The 19,599-nt window shown below is 45.7% G+C and overlaps 1 protein-coding gene across 1 annotated transcript; it reads left to right on the top strand.

Annotated features, from left to right (window-relative positions):
• Positions 1 to 64: 64 nt before the first annotated feature.
• LOC115503918 (small integral membrane protein 10-like protein 2A) lies at positions 65 to 18,181 on the top strand (the record flags this gene model as incomplete). The annotated part of the gene is made up of 2 exons (XM_030300469.1): positions 65 to 352; positions 18,059 to 18,181. Coding segments are annotated over 2 exons (309 nt in total), but the record flags the coding sequence as incomplete, so codon positions are not given.
• Positions 18,182 to 19,599: the final 1,418 nt, after the last annotated feature.

Here is a 19,599-nt window from a genome sequence, read left to right as displayed (position 1 = left end):
GCCGCCGCCTCCCTCGCTCCCTCAGCGCGCCGAGCGCGGCCCAGCGGCCTGGGCGTAGGCCCGGGGGCGACGCGGCGCCGAGAGGGCGGGCGGGCTTCGGAGCGCCGGGCGGCCCGAGTCCGCGGCCGGTCGGTGCGCGGCGGGCGGGCGGCGGGCGCCGGTCTATATGGCGGCGGCTCTGTCGGGCCTGGCTGTCCGCCTCTCGCGCTCGGCCGCCGCCCGCTCCTATGGGGTCTTTTGCAAGGGGCTGACCCGCACTCTGCTCATCTTCTTCGACCTGGCCTGGCGGCTGCGCATCAACTTCCCCTACCTCTACATCGTGGCTTCCATGATGCTCAACGTCCGCCTGCAGGTGAGTGAGCCGCGCTCGCCTGGTCCCCTCCCGTGACCCTCCCGAGCGCGGGACCGCCCGCGCCGCCCTCCCCTCCCCTCCCCGGACGGCGAGGATGCTGACAGGAACTGCCAAGCTGGATGCTGAGTGTACGCCAACCACCGTGCATTTCTCCTGCACCCCACGGGAGAAATCCTCGGAGGTTATTGTTGTTCCCTCTGCAAAGGAGGCTGCGGGCGGGGTGGAGCGGCTTGCCCTGGCTGAGGGCCTACAGCTGGGGCGTGGGTCCGCGGGGATGGTGGATGCTGGCACCGGTGGAAAGGCCCGGGAGAGGAAATTGTGCCCAGAAGGTTGCAAAAGGTTAGGTTTGCGAGATGGGGTTGTGGTTGAGTATGCTAGTTACCAAACTTGACAAAGCTTTTCAGAAGATTATTTGTGAAACTTAAAAGGATTAGTTGATGTTTGATACGTGTATTTTCTCTCTCCTGGTCGGAGTGGAGGTGGGGTGAGGGTGAAGAGGGAACATTATTAAGTGGAAGAGGCAGAGACGCAAAACGTTTCAGTCCCAAAACTATTCACATGTGAAATGGTAGACACACACTCGGAACCCTGGAGATCACTTTTGCTATAAATGACAGTTTTACATCCCTTGAATTAGCGATGTTTTTTGCTAGTAGGATGGGAAGTTGTCAGATTGAGAAGTATTCCTTTACAGGTGTGTCATAGATGGCTAAATACCAAACTCCTGTTGGATTCCGTTTACACAGCTTGGGGTGCCTGCCTCAGGCTTTGATGGAGGAGGCACAGGTTCCTGCCCTCCTGGAGTTTACAGTCTGACAGTAGTTGTGTTGCTTCCTGGTGTGCAAAATGAGGAAGCCTGAGTGGTAGGACCAGGCACATTGAGACCGTGTGGGTGTTGTTCCTCACCCTGGTTTGGTTCTATCAGAACGGAATTATCTCTGTGCCTGGACCTTTAGGTTCTGGGTGCCTATCACTGGTGATGGTAGGCTACTTAAAACCAGTTCTTGATCAAAATTGTGTTAAGGTGAGATGAGATGAACCTGCATATCTACTTTAAGATCCAAATCGGGATATTTTTATGTGAATGAGGGCTTGTGGTATCCGTAAACTAAGGTACCAGACCTGAAGATCTTTCCAGCAGGTGGTATGAACGAGTCAAGTGTGCTGGGTGTGGGGACTGGGGTAAACCAGAAAGCCTGTGAAATAGTGATTTTTTGATACCAGATTAGCTCAAGTTTGAAAAAAGTAAACTTTGGCCAAAACAAAACATGGCTCCAGGCTATATTTGACCCCCAGGTTCCTGCTTTGGAACCTTTAGTCTAGAACTGCATTAATGCTTTACAGTTACATATACAATTACAAGAACTTAAAAAAATAAAGAAAATAGTAAATATTAAAAAGGGGCGCCTGAGTGGCTCAGTCGGTTGAGCATCCAACTCTTGATTTTGGCTCAGGTCATGATCCCAGGGTCGTGGGATTGAGCCCCATGTCAGGCTCCATGATAAGCATGGAGCCTGCTTAAGATTCTCTCTCTCCTCTTCTTCCCCACTCACACTCTGATTCTCTCTAAAATAATAAAAATCACCTTTGTCATATGTCCGGTTATCTATTTATGACCACCCCCTAGTCCAAAGTACCATAATCACTCACCTGGACCATCTATTTTTCACCAGGCAGTAGACGAGTCTTTTTTTTTTTTTTTTTTTTAAACATAGATGCCATTTCCCACAAAACAACAGAACAAAACTTCTCATGGTGCACAATGTAGTTCATGCATTTTTATCCTGCAGATCTGGCTTTTGCCTACCTCTCTTAACTTCTCACTTGAATTTCTCCTTGTTTACTATTCTCTCTCACACTCTTCCGTACTCTTTGTACTCTTCTGCTCCTGGCCATTTGCACAGGCTGTTCTTCCTTTGGTTCTTTGAATGCTGATACAGTTTCACACTTCAGCTCTGATTTCAGAGAGGGCTTGTGTGATCACCCTATCTGTATGATTTTGCACTTGCTCGCTTCATTGCAAGGGTATTGAAGGCTTGCCTGTTTAAGTAGTAAGAAATAAAGAATTCCATTTCTAAATAGCATTTCTTTTTTTCTTTTTAAAAAAAAATTTTTTTTTAACGTTTATTACTTTTGAGACAGAGAGAGAGCATGAACGGGGGAGGGTCAGAGAGAGAGGGGGAGACACAGAATCTGAAACAGGCTCCAGGCTCTGAGCTGTCAGCACAGAGCCCGACGCGGGGCTCGAACTCATGAGCCGTGAGATCATGACCTGAGCCGAAGTCGGACGCTTAACCGACTTGAGCCACCCAGGCGCCCCAGCATTTCTTTTTTTCTTAAAGAATTCCATTTCTAACATCATGCGTAGGGTTTCCAAATCTCACTGGTTGGTAGTTGTTTGAGAATCTCTGGAACTGTTACTCAAGTACAAATTTCATAACAAGGAATCTGCACTGTTAGGATTGAGGGTAGATGCATGTAAGAGGAGGGAAGGGAGCTTTATTTGGAGTGGTTTGGGCACTCACAAGAGCTCAACATGCACCAATCCCCAAAGCCCAGAATGGGTGATTTGGTGCCAGTTGATAGTCCAGGTGCAGCGTGGCGGTAGAGAATTCTGGGAGCTGAGCTGTGGGAGAGGAGTGCGGGCTTGTTCAGTTCAGGGGTGAGTGGGGGCGAGGGAGGCACAAAGTGGTCACCGGGTCCACTAAGAACTGCGTGAGGATTTTAGGTTTGCTCCTGGGCTTGATCAAGTGCTGCAGCAGCCTGCACATGCTGAGGGGGAGACGGAGACGGTGGAGGTGGGGGAACTTTTTCTTTCCTGTGATAGTCACATCTGCTGCTTTATTTTATTTATTTTTTTAACATTTATTTTTGAGAGACCGACCGGCCATGAGTGGGGGAGGGGGAAGGGAGAGAGGGAGACACATTATCCGAAGCAGGTTCCAGGCACTGAGCTGTCAACACAGAGCCCAATGTAGGTCTCGAACCCCTAACCATGAGACCATGACCTGAGTTGAAGTCGGGCCCCCGACTGAGCCAGGAGCCCCACAGCTGCTGCTTTAAATGCCCCTGTAGGTTTAGAGTTTCTGTTCATTTATGGACAATTACTAATTTACCTGATTTAAGGGTTTAATGATTCCAGCCTCTTGTAAAGGGAAGTGCCGTGGGAAATAGAATCTGAGCAAGAGGACAGCCGCAGGTCATTGACACCTTTTTACTCAGAACACCCTGTACCCATCCTCTCCGTTACAGGGGTGCTGGAGTAAAGGATGCTAATTCCCACTTGGTTACTTAGGACCCCCACATCATTTGTTTGTGGGGCAGCGACACATTCTCAGGAGGTTGACCTCTGTTTAACGTGAAAGATGATTAAATAGATGCAAAAGGGTTTTGAAAACTGAGAAGGGTTATGATTTTAAAATATTGTTTGCAAGCAATCCTTAATCTGCTAGAGTCCTTAGCATCCTGCTTGTTTATACAGAATCTGAAATACAAGGCTGTGGAAAATTAAGAATCCATCCGGAACACTAAATGTAGTAAAAGCAAGATGATAGATTGTGCTGAGAACCTTCGTAACAAGTTATGCCTCCAACTTTGCAGTTCTGCCGCCCATGGGAAGAATTGAGTATCTTAGGCCCTGGTCACCGGATTCTTAGAACCATTAAAAAGGCCTCAAAAAGGTGAAGGAAAAGACCCGGTGAAGGTGGATGACAGCTGTCACACTGAGCAATGTCCTGGTCTTCCTTCACGTCAGCCACGTTGCCCTGTGCTGAGCAAGCCCAGGGAAGCTTCCTCTGGCTCCTCTCTGTGCGGCCCCTCTCCTGGGCTGCTCCTAATTGCTCTGTCGTAGTCTCCCTTCTGATGAACTTTCTAAATCCACAGCTCCGTGTTTTCCTGTTTGCCTATCACTTGAAAATCTGTACTCATTTATTCCAATCAGGTAAAAGAATTCTGGAGTGTGGAGTGTAGGTGGGGTGGGGGAGCTGGTTCCTGTTCTAAATAGAGGGGTGGGTTTCATTGATTAGGTGGCATTTGAGCAAAACCTTGAAGGCAGTGAGGGCTTTAGCTGTGGAGACAGGGAGATGTCTAGGTTAGAAGAGTATCTCATATACTCTTGTAGGGCAGAGAAGGCCCTACAGCTGGTGCAAGCCCCGTGTGTTCTAGAACAGCAGGAGGCTGGTGCGTGAAGCAGGTGCTAGGAGACTCGGACAGAGAGGTTTAGGGGCATTGAAAGGACTTCGGCTTTGATTCTGACTAGATGATTTTGTGTCTGAACAATTTAAAAAAAGATCCCAGATCTTCCTTGCAGGGTCAAGTGCAGCTTGAAAGGAGTCTTATTTTGTTGCTTGATTGGTAGGAAATGATAGAATATTAAGAAAACGTTGTATAAACTTAAAAGCTTTGTGAAATCTTAAGAGGCCAAGTCAAAATCATCAACTCAGTTAGGAATTTGTTCCAGCTCCTGAAATAAGGAACAACTATATACTTTGAGATGAGAAATACCAAACATGCGGGAAACAAAAATACTATGCAATTCAAATGAATGCTTGAATCATGGTTTGTTTCTTATAAACTTTTGAAAAATTTGTAACCTATGTAAATAGGTTGAAATAGGTTTAAAAAACTTTGAAACCTATATAAAATAGGTCGTACATTGAATACATTGAAAAAACAGTATAGTGAAAACCTGTATCCTTGAATCAAGTTATTTTTAAGTCTCACACAAAGTCCTATAACGGTTCAAGCAGATATTAAAGTGTATGTGTTAGATCTATATGTACTAATGTTAAAAGATACCAACCACATATAAAGTGAAGAAAAGTAAGGTAAAAACCATTTTTTCGGGACGCCTAGGTGGCTCAGTCAGTTGAACATCTGACTCTTGATTTCGGCTCAGGTCATAATCTCATGGTTTGTGAGTTCAAGCCCCACATTGGGCTCTAGACTGACAGTGTGAAGCCTGTTTGGGACTCTCTCTCTTTGTCCTTCCCCTGCTCACATGGTTTATCTCTCTTTCTCTCAAAATAAATAAATAAACTTAAAAAAAAAGTTAAAGCATTGTTTTCAGGATGCCTGGTGGCCCAGTTGGTTGAGACTCTCTCTCTCTTTTGTTTTTTTTAATTTTACTTAAATTCAAGTTAACATATAGTGTAATAAGGGTTTCAGGAGTAGAATTCAGTGATTCATCACTTACATGTAACACCCAGTTGAGCCTCTACTCTTGGTTTCATCTCAGGTTATGATCCCAGGGTCGTGAGATTGAGCCCCCTGTCGGTTTCCACACCGGGCATGGAGCCTGCTTGAGATTCTTTCCCTCTCTCTCTTTCTCTGCCCCTCCCCTCTTTGGGCTCTGGCTCTCCCTCATGTGTGTGCGCATGCACGCGCGCGCGCGCGCGCTCTCTCTCTCTCTCTCTCTCTCTCTCTTTCAAAAACAAATAAGACCCCATTTTTTCATAAATGTGTTGGTCAGTGGCAAACTGGGAGGAGTGGCCCCAAGTCAGGAGGGAGCCTGAGCATTGCTTCTCAAATGACCTGTGGAGAAGGACCAGTGTTTCTTTGCCTCTACAGACAGCGTGGCTTACAAACAACAACCATTTATTTCTCCCAGTTTTGGACACCCAGAAGTCCGAGACCAAGGCACCAGCATGGCCATGCCCTTGTGAGACCCCTCCTGGCTCATAAGCCTGTGTCTTCTCGCTTGTCCTCTCCTGGTCAGGCCTGGGGTTCTCTCTGGGGCCACTTTGTAAGAACACTGATCCCATTCATGAAGGCTCTCCTTTCATGACCTACACACTTTCCAGAGGCTTCGCCTCCTAATACCATCATCTTTGGGGGTTGGGGTTTCAGCATATGAATCTTGGGGGGGATACAAACATTCAGACCATAGTACCTTCTGATAGCTTTGTAAAGACCAATAAAAATGAATCGCTTTCACATGGAAAAGAATGAAGTTGAACTCTTACCTTAGTCTGTATATAAAAATTCACTGAAAATGGATCAAAGACCTAAACACACAAGCTAAAACTGAAAAGCTCTTTTTAAAAAAAAAAAAATTTTTTTAACGTTTATTTATTTTTGGGACAGAGAGAGACAGAGCATGAATGGGGGACGGGCAGAGAGAGAGGGAGACACAGAATCGGAAGCAGGCTCCAGGCTCTGAGCCATCAGCGCAGAGCCTGACGCGGGGCTCGAACTCACGGACCGCGAGATCGTGACCTGAGCTGAAGTCGGACGCTTAACCGACTGAGCCACCCAGGCGCCCCAAAAACTGAAAAGCTCTTAATGTTTATTTTTGAGAGAGAGAGACATACAGAATCCGGAGTAGGCTCCAGGCTCCACACTGTCAGTGCAGAGCCAGATGCAGGGCTCCAACTCATGAACTTCGAGATCATGACCTGAGCCGAAGTTGGATGCTTGATCCACTAAGCCACCCAGGCACCCCCTGAAGAGCTCTTAGAAGAAAACATAGGGGAAAGTCTTCCTCAAAGCACAGGCAACAAAAGAAAAAGTAGATAAATTGGACTCCTTTAAGACTAAACTTAAAATTTTGTTTGTGAAAGGACACTATCAAGTGTGAAAAGGACAACTTACAGAATGGGAGAAGATGCAAATCATATTTATCTGATAAGAAAAGTGATGGCCCTGTTGGCCATGCCCTGTTCCTTGCCCTGGCCCTGCATGTGGCCGGGGTGGGGGGGGGGGTCAGCTTCTCTCTCTGAGACACCTGCAGCCCCTTTGAACCATCCCTACCCCAGAGGCATCACAGACCTGATGGGTGAGGGACCGCTCATTTCTTACTGGCAGAGTTTCCCAACCCAGACTTGGGAACCCCCATGCCAAGCTTCCAAGAGCCTCCACTCACAGCCCCAGGTACACATGTGAGTCACAGTCCTCACAGACTGAGAAATACTTCCCTGTCCCAGCTGCGCCCCGCCCCCCTCACCCCCTCAGGATGCCTCCTCTCTGCCAGGGAGGCAGTGAAAGCCAATGCTGGGGGGAAAATTAGTCTTTAGGGGAATGCACATCAAAACCACAATGAGAGTACCACTTAACATCCATTAGGATGGCTATAATAAAATTTTAAAAAGGAAAAAAAATACTGGCTAAGATGTGGAGAAATTAGAACCCTAGTGCACTATTGGTAGGAATGTAAAGTGGTGCAGTTGCTGTGGGAAAGCTTGGTGGTTCCTCAAAAAGTTCAACATAGAATCACTATATGATGCAAATTCCACTTTTGTGTATGTACCCAGAAGATTTGAAAGCAAGGACTTAGACACCTGTACTCCATGGTTCACAGCAGCACTACTCACAGGAGCCAAAAGGTAGACGTAACCCAAGTGTCCATCACAGATGAGTGGATAAACCAGATTGTGTCTGTACAATGGAATATTATTCAGCTTTCAGAGGGAATAAAGTTCTGATACCTACTATAAGTCGGATGAACCTTGAGCCATTATGCTAAATGAAATGTCAGACACAAAAGGACACTTACATGAGGTCCCTAGTGAAGTCAAATTCCTAGGGACAGAAAGTAGAATGGCATTTGCCAGGGGTTGGTGGAAGGGAGGAATGGGGAATTGTCTAATGGAGACAGATTTTCAGTTTGGGAAGATGAAAAAGTTCAGGAAGCGGATGGTTGTCATGGTTTCACAACAGTGCGGATGTCCTCCATGCCACTGAACTACTCTCGGAAGTGGTTAAAATGATAAATTTAATGTATATTTTACAATTTTTAAAGTGATTGCTAGAAAAATGATCACATCCTTGGATATCGTGTCAATGTTGTCATAAAGGTTTGTTTTTTTCTTTTTAAGTTTGTTATTTAAGTGATCTTGGCACCCCACATGGGGCTTGAACTCATGACCCAGAGATCAAGAGTAACATGCTCTTCTGACTGAACCAGCCAGATGCCCCTCTGAGTGTCTCTTAATTCTGTTGTTCTGTGATCATGGTAACAAACTGGGGAAAGGGGATTATAGGGCGGTGGCTCCTGCCTTTACAAGAACTTTGGCTTGTACTCTGCGTGAAATGGGAGATGGTTCACTGAGATGTGACTTAATGTGATTTACTTTTTTAAAGGACCATTTTTTTTTAAAAGCTTTATTGGAACATTCAGATATACACAGAAATAGAGTAGCTATATATGCATGTCTCCATCACCCGTCTTCAGTAAAGCTCCGCTCTTTGCTCATCTTGTTTTACGTTTTTCCTCAGGCCTACACCATTTTCGTCTCCTCACCCCACCCTGGGGCGTTTTTTAAAAAATCCCAGACTGGATCACTGTTTTGCTTTTTAACTTTTACTCTGAAATGCTTGGACTTGGAGAAAAGTTGTGAAAAGAGTGCCAAGGGCTCCCATAGACCCTTTGCCCACCTTCTAATGTTGGGGGGATGACTGTACCGTGGCACAGTTCTGAAAACTGAGAAATGAACATCAGTCCGATACTATTTGGATATCACCAGTTTTTCCTGCTACGTCCTTTTTCTTTTCCAGAACCCCACGCTGCATTTAGTTGCTGCGTCTCCTCCAGTGACACTTCCTTAGCCTCGTCTGGTCTTTTCTGTCCATCAGTTGGACATCCAGGCTGTTTTCACTTTTGGGCTGTTACGAGTCATGCTCCTTGGGAACATTCACGTACAGGGTTTCTGTGGACATGTTTTCATTTCTCTTGGATATTAGCTAGGAGTTATTATATAACAATAATCCTGTTTTGAACCATTTCACAAGGGTCACTCCTGCACACCACAGTTGAGGGCGGAAGCAGGGAGACTCTTGGGAATGCTGGAGGGAAACAGGCCGAGGCACCTCATCAGCAGGGGAGATACTGGGAGGCCCTTGCCGTGTGGTGTATTTTGGTGTTTGAGCCAACACATCTTCCTTAAAAGACATGGTGTGTGAGAGAGACTCAATCACGTTTCTTGTGAACTACCCATGTTCTTGGCCCATTTTTCTGTTGTGTTTTGGTGGTGGTCTCAATTTCTTAGAGCCTTGTTGAAAAGGTTTTTTGTTTGTTTTTTGTTTTAGCTACTTGCCTTTATGGTGTGTGTTTGACATACTGAAATTTATTTTTTAATCTTGTTTCTTCCTTCCTTCCTCCCTTCCTCCCTTCCTCCCTACTTTCCTCCCTACCTAAGTCCAGTGTGGAGCTTGAACTCACAACCCTTAGATCAAGAGTTACATGTTCTCAACGACTGAGCCAGCCATGCACCCCCGAAATTTATTTTTATGTAGTTAAATTTAATAATCTTTTCTGACCTTTGGGTTTGTCCTAGTCAGAAGGCCTTCCCGACTCTTAGGTTGTGAGGAATTCAGCCCCATTTTATTCTGGTAAATATGTGTATATATTGTGATACGGATCCAAACTGCACTGCCGTCAAAACTTGGTGTGAATGACATTTTTGTCCTTGCATGTATGTCAACTTGTGTGTGTGTAAGCTTCGAGAAGAGCCCTGTTTGTCCTAACACCAGCACCTAGAACAGTCTTGCTCAGTGTTGGGGCTCAGTGAACACTTACACGTTGAATCTGTAGCAGAAAATCGTAGGAGTAGAATCCCAGAGGAAAGGTTATATGCCCTTGTGAATAATTTTTCAAGTTAAACACCCAACTTGCCCTCCCCTGGGGTTTCTCGTACTCTGCTTCCTCCGGCGATGCAGGGGGTACCTCTGGGTGCTCCCCGTTCGCTGGTCTGCCACCGCAGCCGGGTCTGGGCTTCTACCCCTTCACGGAAACGCACTGGTGTGTGTTGAGGCCACTTAACACGGTGCCATCAGCGGGCAGTGCTGTGTGTCCTGCTTCACAGAACCCCTCAGCCGCGTTGTTATTGTTCATCCCCTAAAACAGTGTCGACGATGGTGCTGACCGCAGCTGTGTATGTGAGGCCAGTCAGAGGGGACGCCAGGCGCTTTCACACATTGAGTCCTCACAGCACCGTGAGGACAGAGGACTGTCTGAGGCCCCCGAGCCGGGACACAGCCTGGCCCTCAGACATGTGAGTGTGCCTTTGGTCCGGGTGAGAGGAGGACGACACAGGGCGGTGGCTAGTGAGAGCTGCACAGTTGGCTCTTAAGGGCAGGTATGGTCGGGATGTGCTGAGTGATGAGTGACAGGAACTCTGCACTCGCAGTGCTTCCTGTGGTTATGATTCAGCTTAATGTGGACATGACTGAGTTGTTCTGTTTCTCATCCTCTAAGCAGGGTAACAATTTTTAAGTTTTACTTTTTTAAACTTAAAAGTTTATTTATTGTGTGTGTGAGAGAGAGAGTGTGTGTGCGAAAAGGGGAGGGGCAGAGAGAGAGGAAGGGAGAGAATCCCAAGCAGGATTTGCCCTGTCGGCGCAGAGCCCCGTGTGGGGCTCGAACTCACGAACCCTGAGATCATGACTTGAGCTGAAATCGAGAGTCGGATGCTTAACCAACTGAGCCACCCAGGTGCCCCTAGATTTTAGTTTTTATTTCCTTGAGTAATCAGCATGTCCACCATGGGGCTTGAAGTCACGACCCCAAGATCAGGAGTTGCACGCGCTTCCGACTGAGCCAGCCTGGTGCCCGTAAGCTGGGTAGCAATTTGAGGAATGTGTGTTGGCCACTTGCTCAGTCTGATGGTTTTAGTCACGAGCGCAGCGATGTTAAGGTCTGCGAATGTTTACGTCTGGAAGCCGGGCGAGGCCAGGATGGGCCTGGAGCGTGTTTGTGAGCCATTGTAAGGCAGGACGCCAATCCAGGCCCATTGTCCCAACCCTGCTGTTGAGCTGTCTTCTCGACAGCCCCCTTTGGGAATAGCCTTGCCAGCTGGCTTTCAGCAGCATAGAGGCCAGGATATTTTTAGTTTACGGAGCAGTGTATCCAGACTGTCAGGTCCCTGAGGCCATTAATAGCTCAGGTTAGAGAAGGTAAGGTGACAGCAGTCAGAGAGGCCAGTAGCTGCCTAATTGGGTCAGGCCTATTGTTATGCAGCGGGTCAGCTGCGTCCAGCAGGCAAGGATTTTGGTGGAAGATGATTTCTCGTGTCTGGACTGGAGATCATGGGCATACCCAGATAATCCTGTTGCCCTGTGCACATGACCCCTCTGGTCTTGTGGTTCCATTTTCAACCTTTGTCATCTTTTTGTGGGGGGATGTGGGGTGAGGGAGTACATTCAAGAATTTACTTCCAGTATTGCGCTTGATTTTTCCTGAATCATACTGTCTTGAACTTCAAAATAGACTCCTTCCTTCATTCTGATGGTCAACATTTTGGGGGATAAGTTTGTTTGCCACGGTTTATGTTGCTTATTATTGGGGAGTGGAAATGAGATTTCTAGGGACAAGGACAGTTAACTGTATAATTGTGTATAACTGTATAACTATAATTGTGTACTTTATTGGGTACAACATAATGTACCTATATATATATATACATATACATATACATATACATATACATATACATGTACATATATATATATATATGTAACGGAGTGAGAATAAGTTACAAAAAATATTTCACAAAGACAAATACCATGTGATTTCACTTATATGTGGAATCTAAAAAACAAAACAAATGAATACACGAAAGCAGAAACAGACCCATAAATACAGAGAACAGACTGATGGTTGCCAGAGGGGAGGGGGTTGGAGAGATGGGAAAAATGGGTGAAGGGGGACGGAAGTACAGGCCTCTAGTTATGGAGTGATTAAGTCACGGGCATGGAAGGTACAGCATAGAGGATATAGTCAGTGGTGCTGTGATAGTGTTGTATGGTGACAGATGGTGGCCACCCTTGCAGGGCAGAGCATGATGCATAGAATTGTCAGGTCACTTTGTTGGACACTTGAAACTCATCTAACTACTTCAATAAAACAATATTTCATAAATGACTACATGCTTAGAAGTTACTTGAAAGTTATTTCTGGCTCTCAAAATATAAGTAATGTGTGTGTCTAATATCAGAAGAGTTAGCTAGTTGAGGAATCAGAGCCAAAATGTTTTCCTGGACCTGAAGTACTTTTGTCAAGAGATTAAATACATAATTACTGAATTTACTAAAGAAGTACATCTTCAGTGAACAGTTTATTCTATCGGGGCATCTGGCTGGCTCAGTCAGAAGAGCATGCGACTCTTGATCCTTGGGGTTGGGAGTTTGAGCCACATGCTGGGTGTAGAGATTACTAAAAAAAACAAAGAAACTTAAAAAAAAAAAAAAACAATTCTAGGGGTGCCTGAATGGCTCAGTTGGTTGAGTGTTTGACTCTTGATTTTGGCTGAGGTCATGATCTCAAGGTTCATGGGATCAGGCTTGTGCTGACAGTGCAGAGCCTGCTTGGGATTCTCTATCCTTTGTTCTCTGCTCTCCCCACCCCTCTCGTGTGCATGCTCTCTCAAAATAAATAAATAAACTAAAAAAACCTGTTGTAGCATTAATAAATATGTGATTATTTTAGTGGTACCTCAGCTAAGTATTTTAACACAATTCTGGAAAACCTCCATCTTTCTGAACGGCACTAAGTTCTAGTACAAGGACATACTGAAAATGGTTAGAACTAATTTCCTGAGAGTTGGCCCCTGTTAAATGACGTGTTTTTTTTCTTAAGAATTTTTTTAAAACCTATTTTAATATGTATTAAAAATATATTTGAGAATGCTTCAATTTCAGAAAAAATGTTCGTTTAGTACATTTCAAATCAGTAAAGTAAATGGAAGGTTTGAAAGAATGTGCTTTTTGCAAAGTTACTTTGAAAGAACTGGCCAGGGAAGCTGATGAGATTTTGAGGCGGTGAACTTTGAAAGTACATTTCACCCTTGAACAATGTGGGGGGTTAGGAATGCTGACTGCTGTGCAGGTGAAGATCCACATATACATTTGACTCCCCACCCCACCCCCAAACCTAACCTTCCAATAACATAGTTGATTAACATGTATTTTGTATCATATACTGTATTCTTACAAAAAATAAGCTAGAGGAAAGAAAACGTTATCTTCAGGAAGAGAAAATACATTTTATAGAACTGCACTATATTTATTGAAAAAGACCTGTGCATTTCAAACCAGTGTTGTTCAAGGGTCAGCTGTATTGGTTTTGAATTGTCCCCAGAATCCATACTTACAAGATTGCACCTCTTAAAAGTTCTCATCACAGGAAAAGAATTGTGATTATGTGTGGTGATTGATGTAGACTTGTGGTGATCATTTTGTAATATTTGCAAATATTGAATCATGTCATACACCTGAAACTAATATAATGTTAGGTCAGTTAAAAAAAAGTATATTTTACATTTGTGTATTACTTTATACTGTTCAAATACATTTTTATCAGGTCTGTACAGAAATGGTCACATTTCTACTGGTAAAAAGTTGGGTTTTTTTGTTTTGTTTTATTTTTTTAGTTTATTTTTAATTTTTTTTTAACGTTTATTTTTGAGACAGAGACAGAGCATGAATGGGGGAGGGCCAGAGAGAGGGAGACACAGAATCTGAAACGGGCTCCAGGCTCTGAGCTGTCAGCACAGGGCCTGACACGGGACTCGAACTCACGGACTGCGAGATCATGACCTGAGCCGAAGTCGGCCGCTTAACCGACTGAGCCAACCAGGCGCCCCTAGTTTATCTATTTTTGACAGAGACAGAGTGAGAGCATGAGCTGGGGAGGGGCAGAGAGAGAGGAAGACATAGAATCCGAAGCAGGCTCCAGGCTCCAAGCTGTCAGTACGGAGCCCGACGCGGGGCTCAAACTCACGAACTGTGAGATTATGACCTGGGCTGAAGTCGGACGCCCAACCGACTGAGCCACCCAGGCGCCCCTATTGGTGAAAAGTTTTCAGCATGCCCTACAGATAGAGATGTATGTACTTATTTATGAACTATACATTTTGCTCTACCAAAATATGGTATATATTGTACAACATGGAAAAAGTTAAAAGGGCAATGAGATAAAATGAACTAGGCACAGATCATCTGGTATTTTCTCCTCTGTTCGTTGAGGTGGGATCACTCCATTTAGCAACTGCTAGACTAGAAGACTGTATGAAGTTTAGCGTTTACTTGGAGCTAAGTTGTTTGTGTAAGAAACACGACTAACCACCCTCTTTTTGAAGCGCTCAGTGCCGTTGGTGTCTATGACCATGAGTTTCTCAAGGTGCTTTGTGCCTTCCTCCTTGGTGGCTCTGGTGGGCCCTGCGCTAGATCTTGGTCGGACCCGGCCTTCTGTATCGTACCATCTTTCTGTCTTCTCTTTGGACGTGTTTTTTTTTTTTTTTTTTTTTTTTTTTTTTTTTTTTTTAATTTTTTTTTTTTTAACGTTTATTTATTTTGGGGACAGAGAGAGACAGAGCATGAACGGGGGAGGGGCAGAGAGAGAGGGAGACACAGAATCGGAAACAGGCTCCAGGCTCTGAGCCATCAGCCCAGAGCCTGACGCGGGGCTCGAACTCACGGACCGCGAGATCGTGACCTGGCTGAAGTCGGACGCTTAACCGACTGCGCCACCCAGGCGCCCCTCTTTGGACGTGTTTTACCAGGGCCATCATTTTATCTACCTCCCCAGAGCTGGAGACTTCAGAATTAGGTCCTCAGTTCTGACATCACTCTTGAGCTCACGACTTGATTAATAATCCAGTTGCTTGCCCAGTTCCCATAGTCAACCTCTTTGTGTCCCCATCTGAGCTGTTTGATGCTCCTCCCGACCTGCTGCTCCTTTACATTCTCTGTTAATGACACCTTCGTTACCCAGAATCGAAAGTCAGAGAAACCTGTGGTTGTCTCTCTTTCTGCCATCTGTCAGCCGCCAACTGGGAAAATGCTCCATCTCTCCCCTTCCCTCACAGCTTCACTTCTTTCCCTGCACTATTGGAATAACCTCCTAATTGGTCTAACGTGATTCTTGTCCAGTCTAGCCACCACACTGCAGCCAAGTAATTAATCTGAAATGCACATCCAGCCCAAGAAGATCCCTCAGTGACTTTCCATCACCTGCTGATGGAGGCCATGCTCCCTGAACTGTGGCCACTGCCTCTCGTGAGCCCCTGTTGGCTCCACGGCCCCATCCCTTAGCTCTCTGCTCCTGCTTCAGCCTCCAGTAATAACCTGTTTATTTCCTTCCCAGTGTACCCTCTTTAACTTTTCAAAAAATGTAACACACATACACACTCCTCTAGCTTAGAGGAGTCTCCTAGTTCCCCTAGTTCAAGAAACTGCAGCTTCCTGCCTCCCATTTCTCTGTCCCCGGTGCCAAGCCTTTCAGCTACAGCTGGTTCTCCTGGTGCGTGTTTCTCTGTCTTGGAATTACATTGTGTTTTTGCTTCTGGACTCTTCACTCTTAGGCTTTGTCTTTGTCTTACTGGGGGAGATGAGTGTCAGCTCTTTCACCGGCTTCTGCCTCACGCCTCACTTTTGCATCCCTCCTTTTCCCAACAGAGTTGTGCGTTTTTGTTAGATCGATGCTCCTTAGGCTAGTCTCTTAGAAAAATTATTAAATACAATTTATGTATTTCTTTATTTTACATGTATTGATGCTCTGGGGTTATGGTTGTTTTTTAAAGGAGCCCAGGTCAACATTTTTTTTTAACGCGTTAATGAGGGAACTATTGAGATGTTATGATCAGTTTAAAGAAGAATTTAGGGGTGCCTGGGTGGCTCAGTTGGTTGAACGTCTGACTCTTGATATCAGCTCGGGTCATGATCTCATGGTTTGTGGGTTCGAACCCCTCATCGGGCTCTCTGCTGTCAGCACAGAGTCTGCTTCAGATCCTCTGTCCCCCTTTCTCTTTGCCCCTCCCCCACTTGTGTATGCAATCTTGCCCCCAAAATAGATAAACGTTAAAAAAATTTTTAAAGGAGAATTTAGACAAAACATACGTTATCAGGAATGCCACAGTGAAGTTACAAGTGGATGTAAAATTTGTATCAACAGGGGAATAATCATTTGCATTCCTCTGGACAAAACGTTTATTTCTTTGGATAAGAAATAATTTGCCAGGGTGCCTGGGTGGCCCAGTCGATTGAAGGTCCAACTTTTGGTTTCAGTTCAGGTCATGATCGTAGGGTTGTGGGATTGAGCCCCATGTCAGGCTCTGCACTGAGCATGGGGCCTGCTTAGGATTCTCTCTCTCTCCCCCTCTGCCCCCTCTGCCGCTTGCATGCTGTCTCTCTCTAAAATTAAAAAAAAAAATTGCCTTCTCATATTTTCTATAACTTACAGAGTTTGTGAAGCAGCTCAGAGAAAGGAGTAGGGCCCCGTAAACTTAGATAACCCTAAGGATGCACTGGACAGGGCACCCTGTCATCGGGTCTATTTCATGGCCTTTCACAGTCTTTCCTGACCTCTTTCCCGTTTGGAGCATAATGATGTCAAAGAAATATTGCTCTTGGTAACAGAAAAAGGCTGCTCCCATTAGGGTTGCAGGTGCAGCAAGAGTGTTAACCATATGGGCCACCTTGAGTTTGCTCTTGAACAACACTGAGGTCACAAATCAACTTCTGTCCTGAAGTTTTCATGCAGAATCTAAGATTGGGTGTTTGTTTGTTTGTTTGTTATTTGAAAGGGTTCAAGTGAGCGAGGGGCAGAGAGAGAGAGAATTCCACAAGGGGCAGAGAGAGATAGAAGCAGGGCTCACTTGAAGTGGGACTCGCGTTTTTACCCCAATGGGGCTAGTGTTCACCTGAAGCAGGGCTCAAGCTCACCTAGTGTGGGGCTCGTGGTTTGTTTTCTTGTTTTTGTGTTTTGTTTTGTTTTTTTTTTTTTTACCTGAAGCAGGACTTGAGTTCACCCTATGGGGGACTTGAACTTACAAACCATGAGATCATCACTTGAGCCACGGTCAGATGCCTAAGCCCAAGAAACTTTCTCCTCATTTTTACTTGTAGTATCTATAAAGTCGGATAAATTATTCTCTTACCAAAGCTCCAAAATTTGCTGCGGTTCCTGACCTGCCAGCTGTTCCTTACCACCTTGAGGCCGTGATGTTGTATGCCAGGACCCCTCCACGCTGGCTTTTCCTGAGAGGGCTTTGTAGACATGAGATCCATAAATAAAGTTGACCTTGATTCCTTAAAACTGGCTTGTCATGCCTGAGTCACTGAGAATCATTCTCAAATAGGACACACATCAGGTAAGGCCTTGGTTTGCGTAATTGAATCACTTAATTATATTCTGATTAGAGAGAGGACAAATTTTTATTGAACCTACAGAAATAACTAAATAGCTCTGAAAAGTACAAAGCCTAAGAGTATATCTTTTTCTTATTTTTAAGTAAGTATTTTTAGGAAACACTGCATTAATAAAGTACTGGTTTTTTTGGTTTGTTTTTTAATATTGTTCTTTTTGTTATGATCTCTAATTGGTAGGTTGTCATCCTGTTTTTTTTTTTCTTTTTAATGTTTTACTTATTTTTGAGAGAGAGAGAGAGAGAGACAGAGTGTGAGCAGCAGAGGGACAGAGAGAGAAAGGGAGACAGAATTCGATGCAGGCTCCAGGCTCTGAGCTGTCAGCACAGAGCCTCACGTGGGTCTCGAATCCACCAACCGTGGGATCATGACCTGAGCTGAAGTCAGACGCTCAACTGACTGAGCTGCCCAGGCGCCCCCATCCTGTTTTCTATCAAAACGTAGGAATCCTTGGTACCAGAGACAGCTCAAGAGATCTTCATATTTGTCAGGAAACCACCTGATGTGTGTAGGCTCTTTTAAGACTCTGTCTTCCTAATAATACGTTAATTTGGTTATCTTTTCCAGGTTCATATTGAGATCCATTGAAGGCCTTCTGCTGACTGACAAAGGCAGGTCATCAGGCTACCGCACCAGAAAACACGCAGCATGAGGGACAGAGTGGGGGCTCTGGGCACCCGCCCCGGGAAGGTGAAGGGGGCAGGAGGGGACTCAGACAAGTTGCCGTGTGGACTTGAAGGAGCACAGGGGGAGAGCCCTTGCCCGTCCTCCCGGACGCACATGCCTGTGGATGACGTAGATGGAACTTCCCAAAATGAGGAGTTGTCAACAGAAGTGAAAAATGCTCTGAGTGAGGTCAGCCTCTCGCTTCACAGTGGCAACAAAGCTCTTCCGTGTTTGAAAGAATCATTAAGAAGAAGTTCAGCTCCCGCGGCGGCCCAGAGCAAGACTGTGGATCTGTCCTGTGCTCCTGCGGGAGAGCATTGTGCTGGGGTGTCGTGTTGGGGTGGGGGAGCTCTGGCGAGGGGCTGGCCGGGAGGAGGGCCCAGGGCCGGCGACAGCCACAGAGGATGGTGCCACAAAGGAGAGCCTTGGGGGCCAGGACTACCGTGCCTTCAGAAACGGTCAGAAGTGGGGATTTCTGAGGAGGACCCGCCAAGTGCTCTTCTAGAGGGGCGAGGCTCCGAGTCGGAACTGTCTTGCCTGCGTCTTTTCCGGTCGACACTGCTGAGCGCATGCCCCGAAGTACTCCTGACTGATGAGACAGAATGTGTTTTCCTTGGCTGTTCAAAGCCCGTGTTTTCAGAGCAAACAGAATACAAGAAAACGCTCTCACGTGTACGAAGTCCCTCAGCCGATCTGCAGACAACAGTAGGGTTGCTGGCTCTACCAGCTTTGGAGGTCGCGAATCCGTTTGGCCATAGTTAAGGTGCGAGCACAACAATAAAAGTAGTGAGATTAATTTTAAAAGCTGTCTTAGAATGATTTCTTCGACACTGGTCTGGATGCCTGTTACTGGGCAGTGAGGTTCCTGCCTCAGTTGGTGTGAGCAAAGGAAGTGGAATTGAAAGTCCTGGGAAGTTGTTGATGCGGGAGGAGATTTTTGAGCCTGCTTTAAATTGTGCTCAAAGCACATTGAGTATTGGGCTGCCACTTCAAGGAGAACATTAATACATCCCGTATCAATATCAGGTTAGAACGTGAAGACTTAACAGAATTCTTTATGGATCTTCAGCACTCATTGCCAAGGGCTACTGCCCCAGGTACTGTGTCCCCAGGCCGTCTGCTCGGCTGCTGTTTGTACAAGCCAGCCCCTCCGTAGTTGACAGCTGTCCCCGTTTCCGCATTCTGTAGAATAATTTTGGGCTGCAGCACAATTTGACTTCTAGCCTCACGTCTCCTCTCCTTCCACTGGAAACGCCATTTAAATGGAGGCCCTACAGTGAACTTTGCAATATTAAATGTACTTTTAGTATAGTCCTTTCTCAAACTGGGAGCCCTACCAGTGTCGCCTAAAATAAAAGCAAGCTTGGGACTTGTCTGCTGCAGCTCAGCTGGGGAGAGACGGACCTAGTGTTTCCCTTACAAGAAGGTTCCAGTTCCTAGGA

The sequence above is a fragment of the Lynx canadensis genome, chromosome E3 (assembly GCF_007474595.2).
Source record: "Lynx canadensis isolate LIC74 chromosome E3, mLynCan4.pri.v2, whole genome shotgun sequence".
Classification (NCBI taxonomy): domain Eukaryota; kingdom Metazoa; phylum Chordata; class Mammalia; order Carnivora; family Felidae; genus Lynx; species Lynx canadensis.
This window is presented reverse-complemented; position numbering and strand designations above follow the sequence as displayed.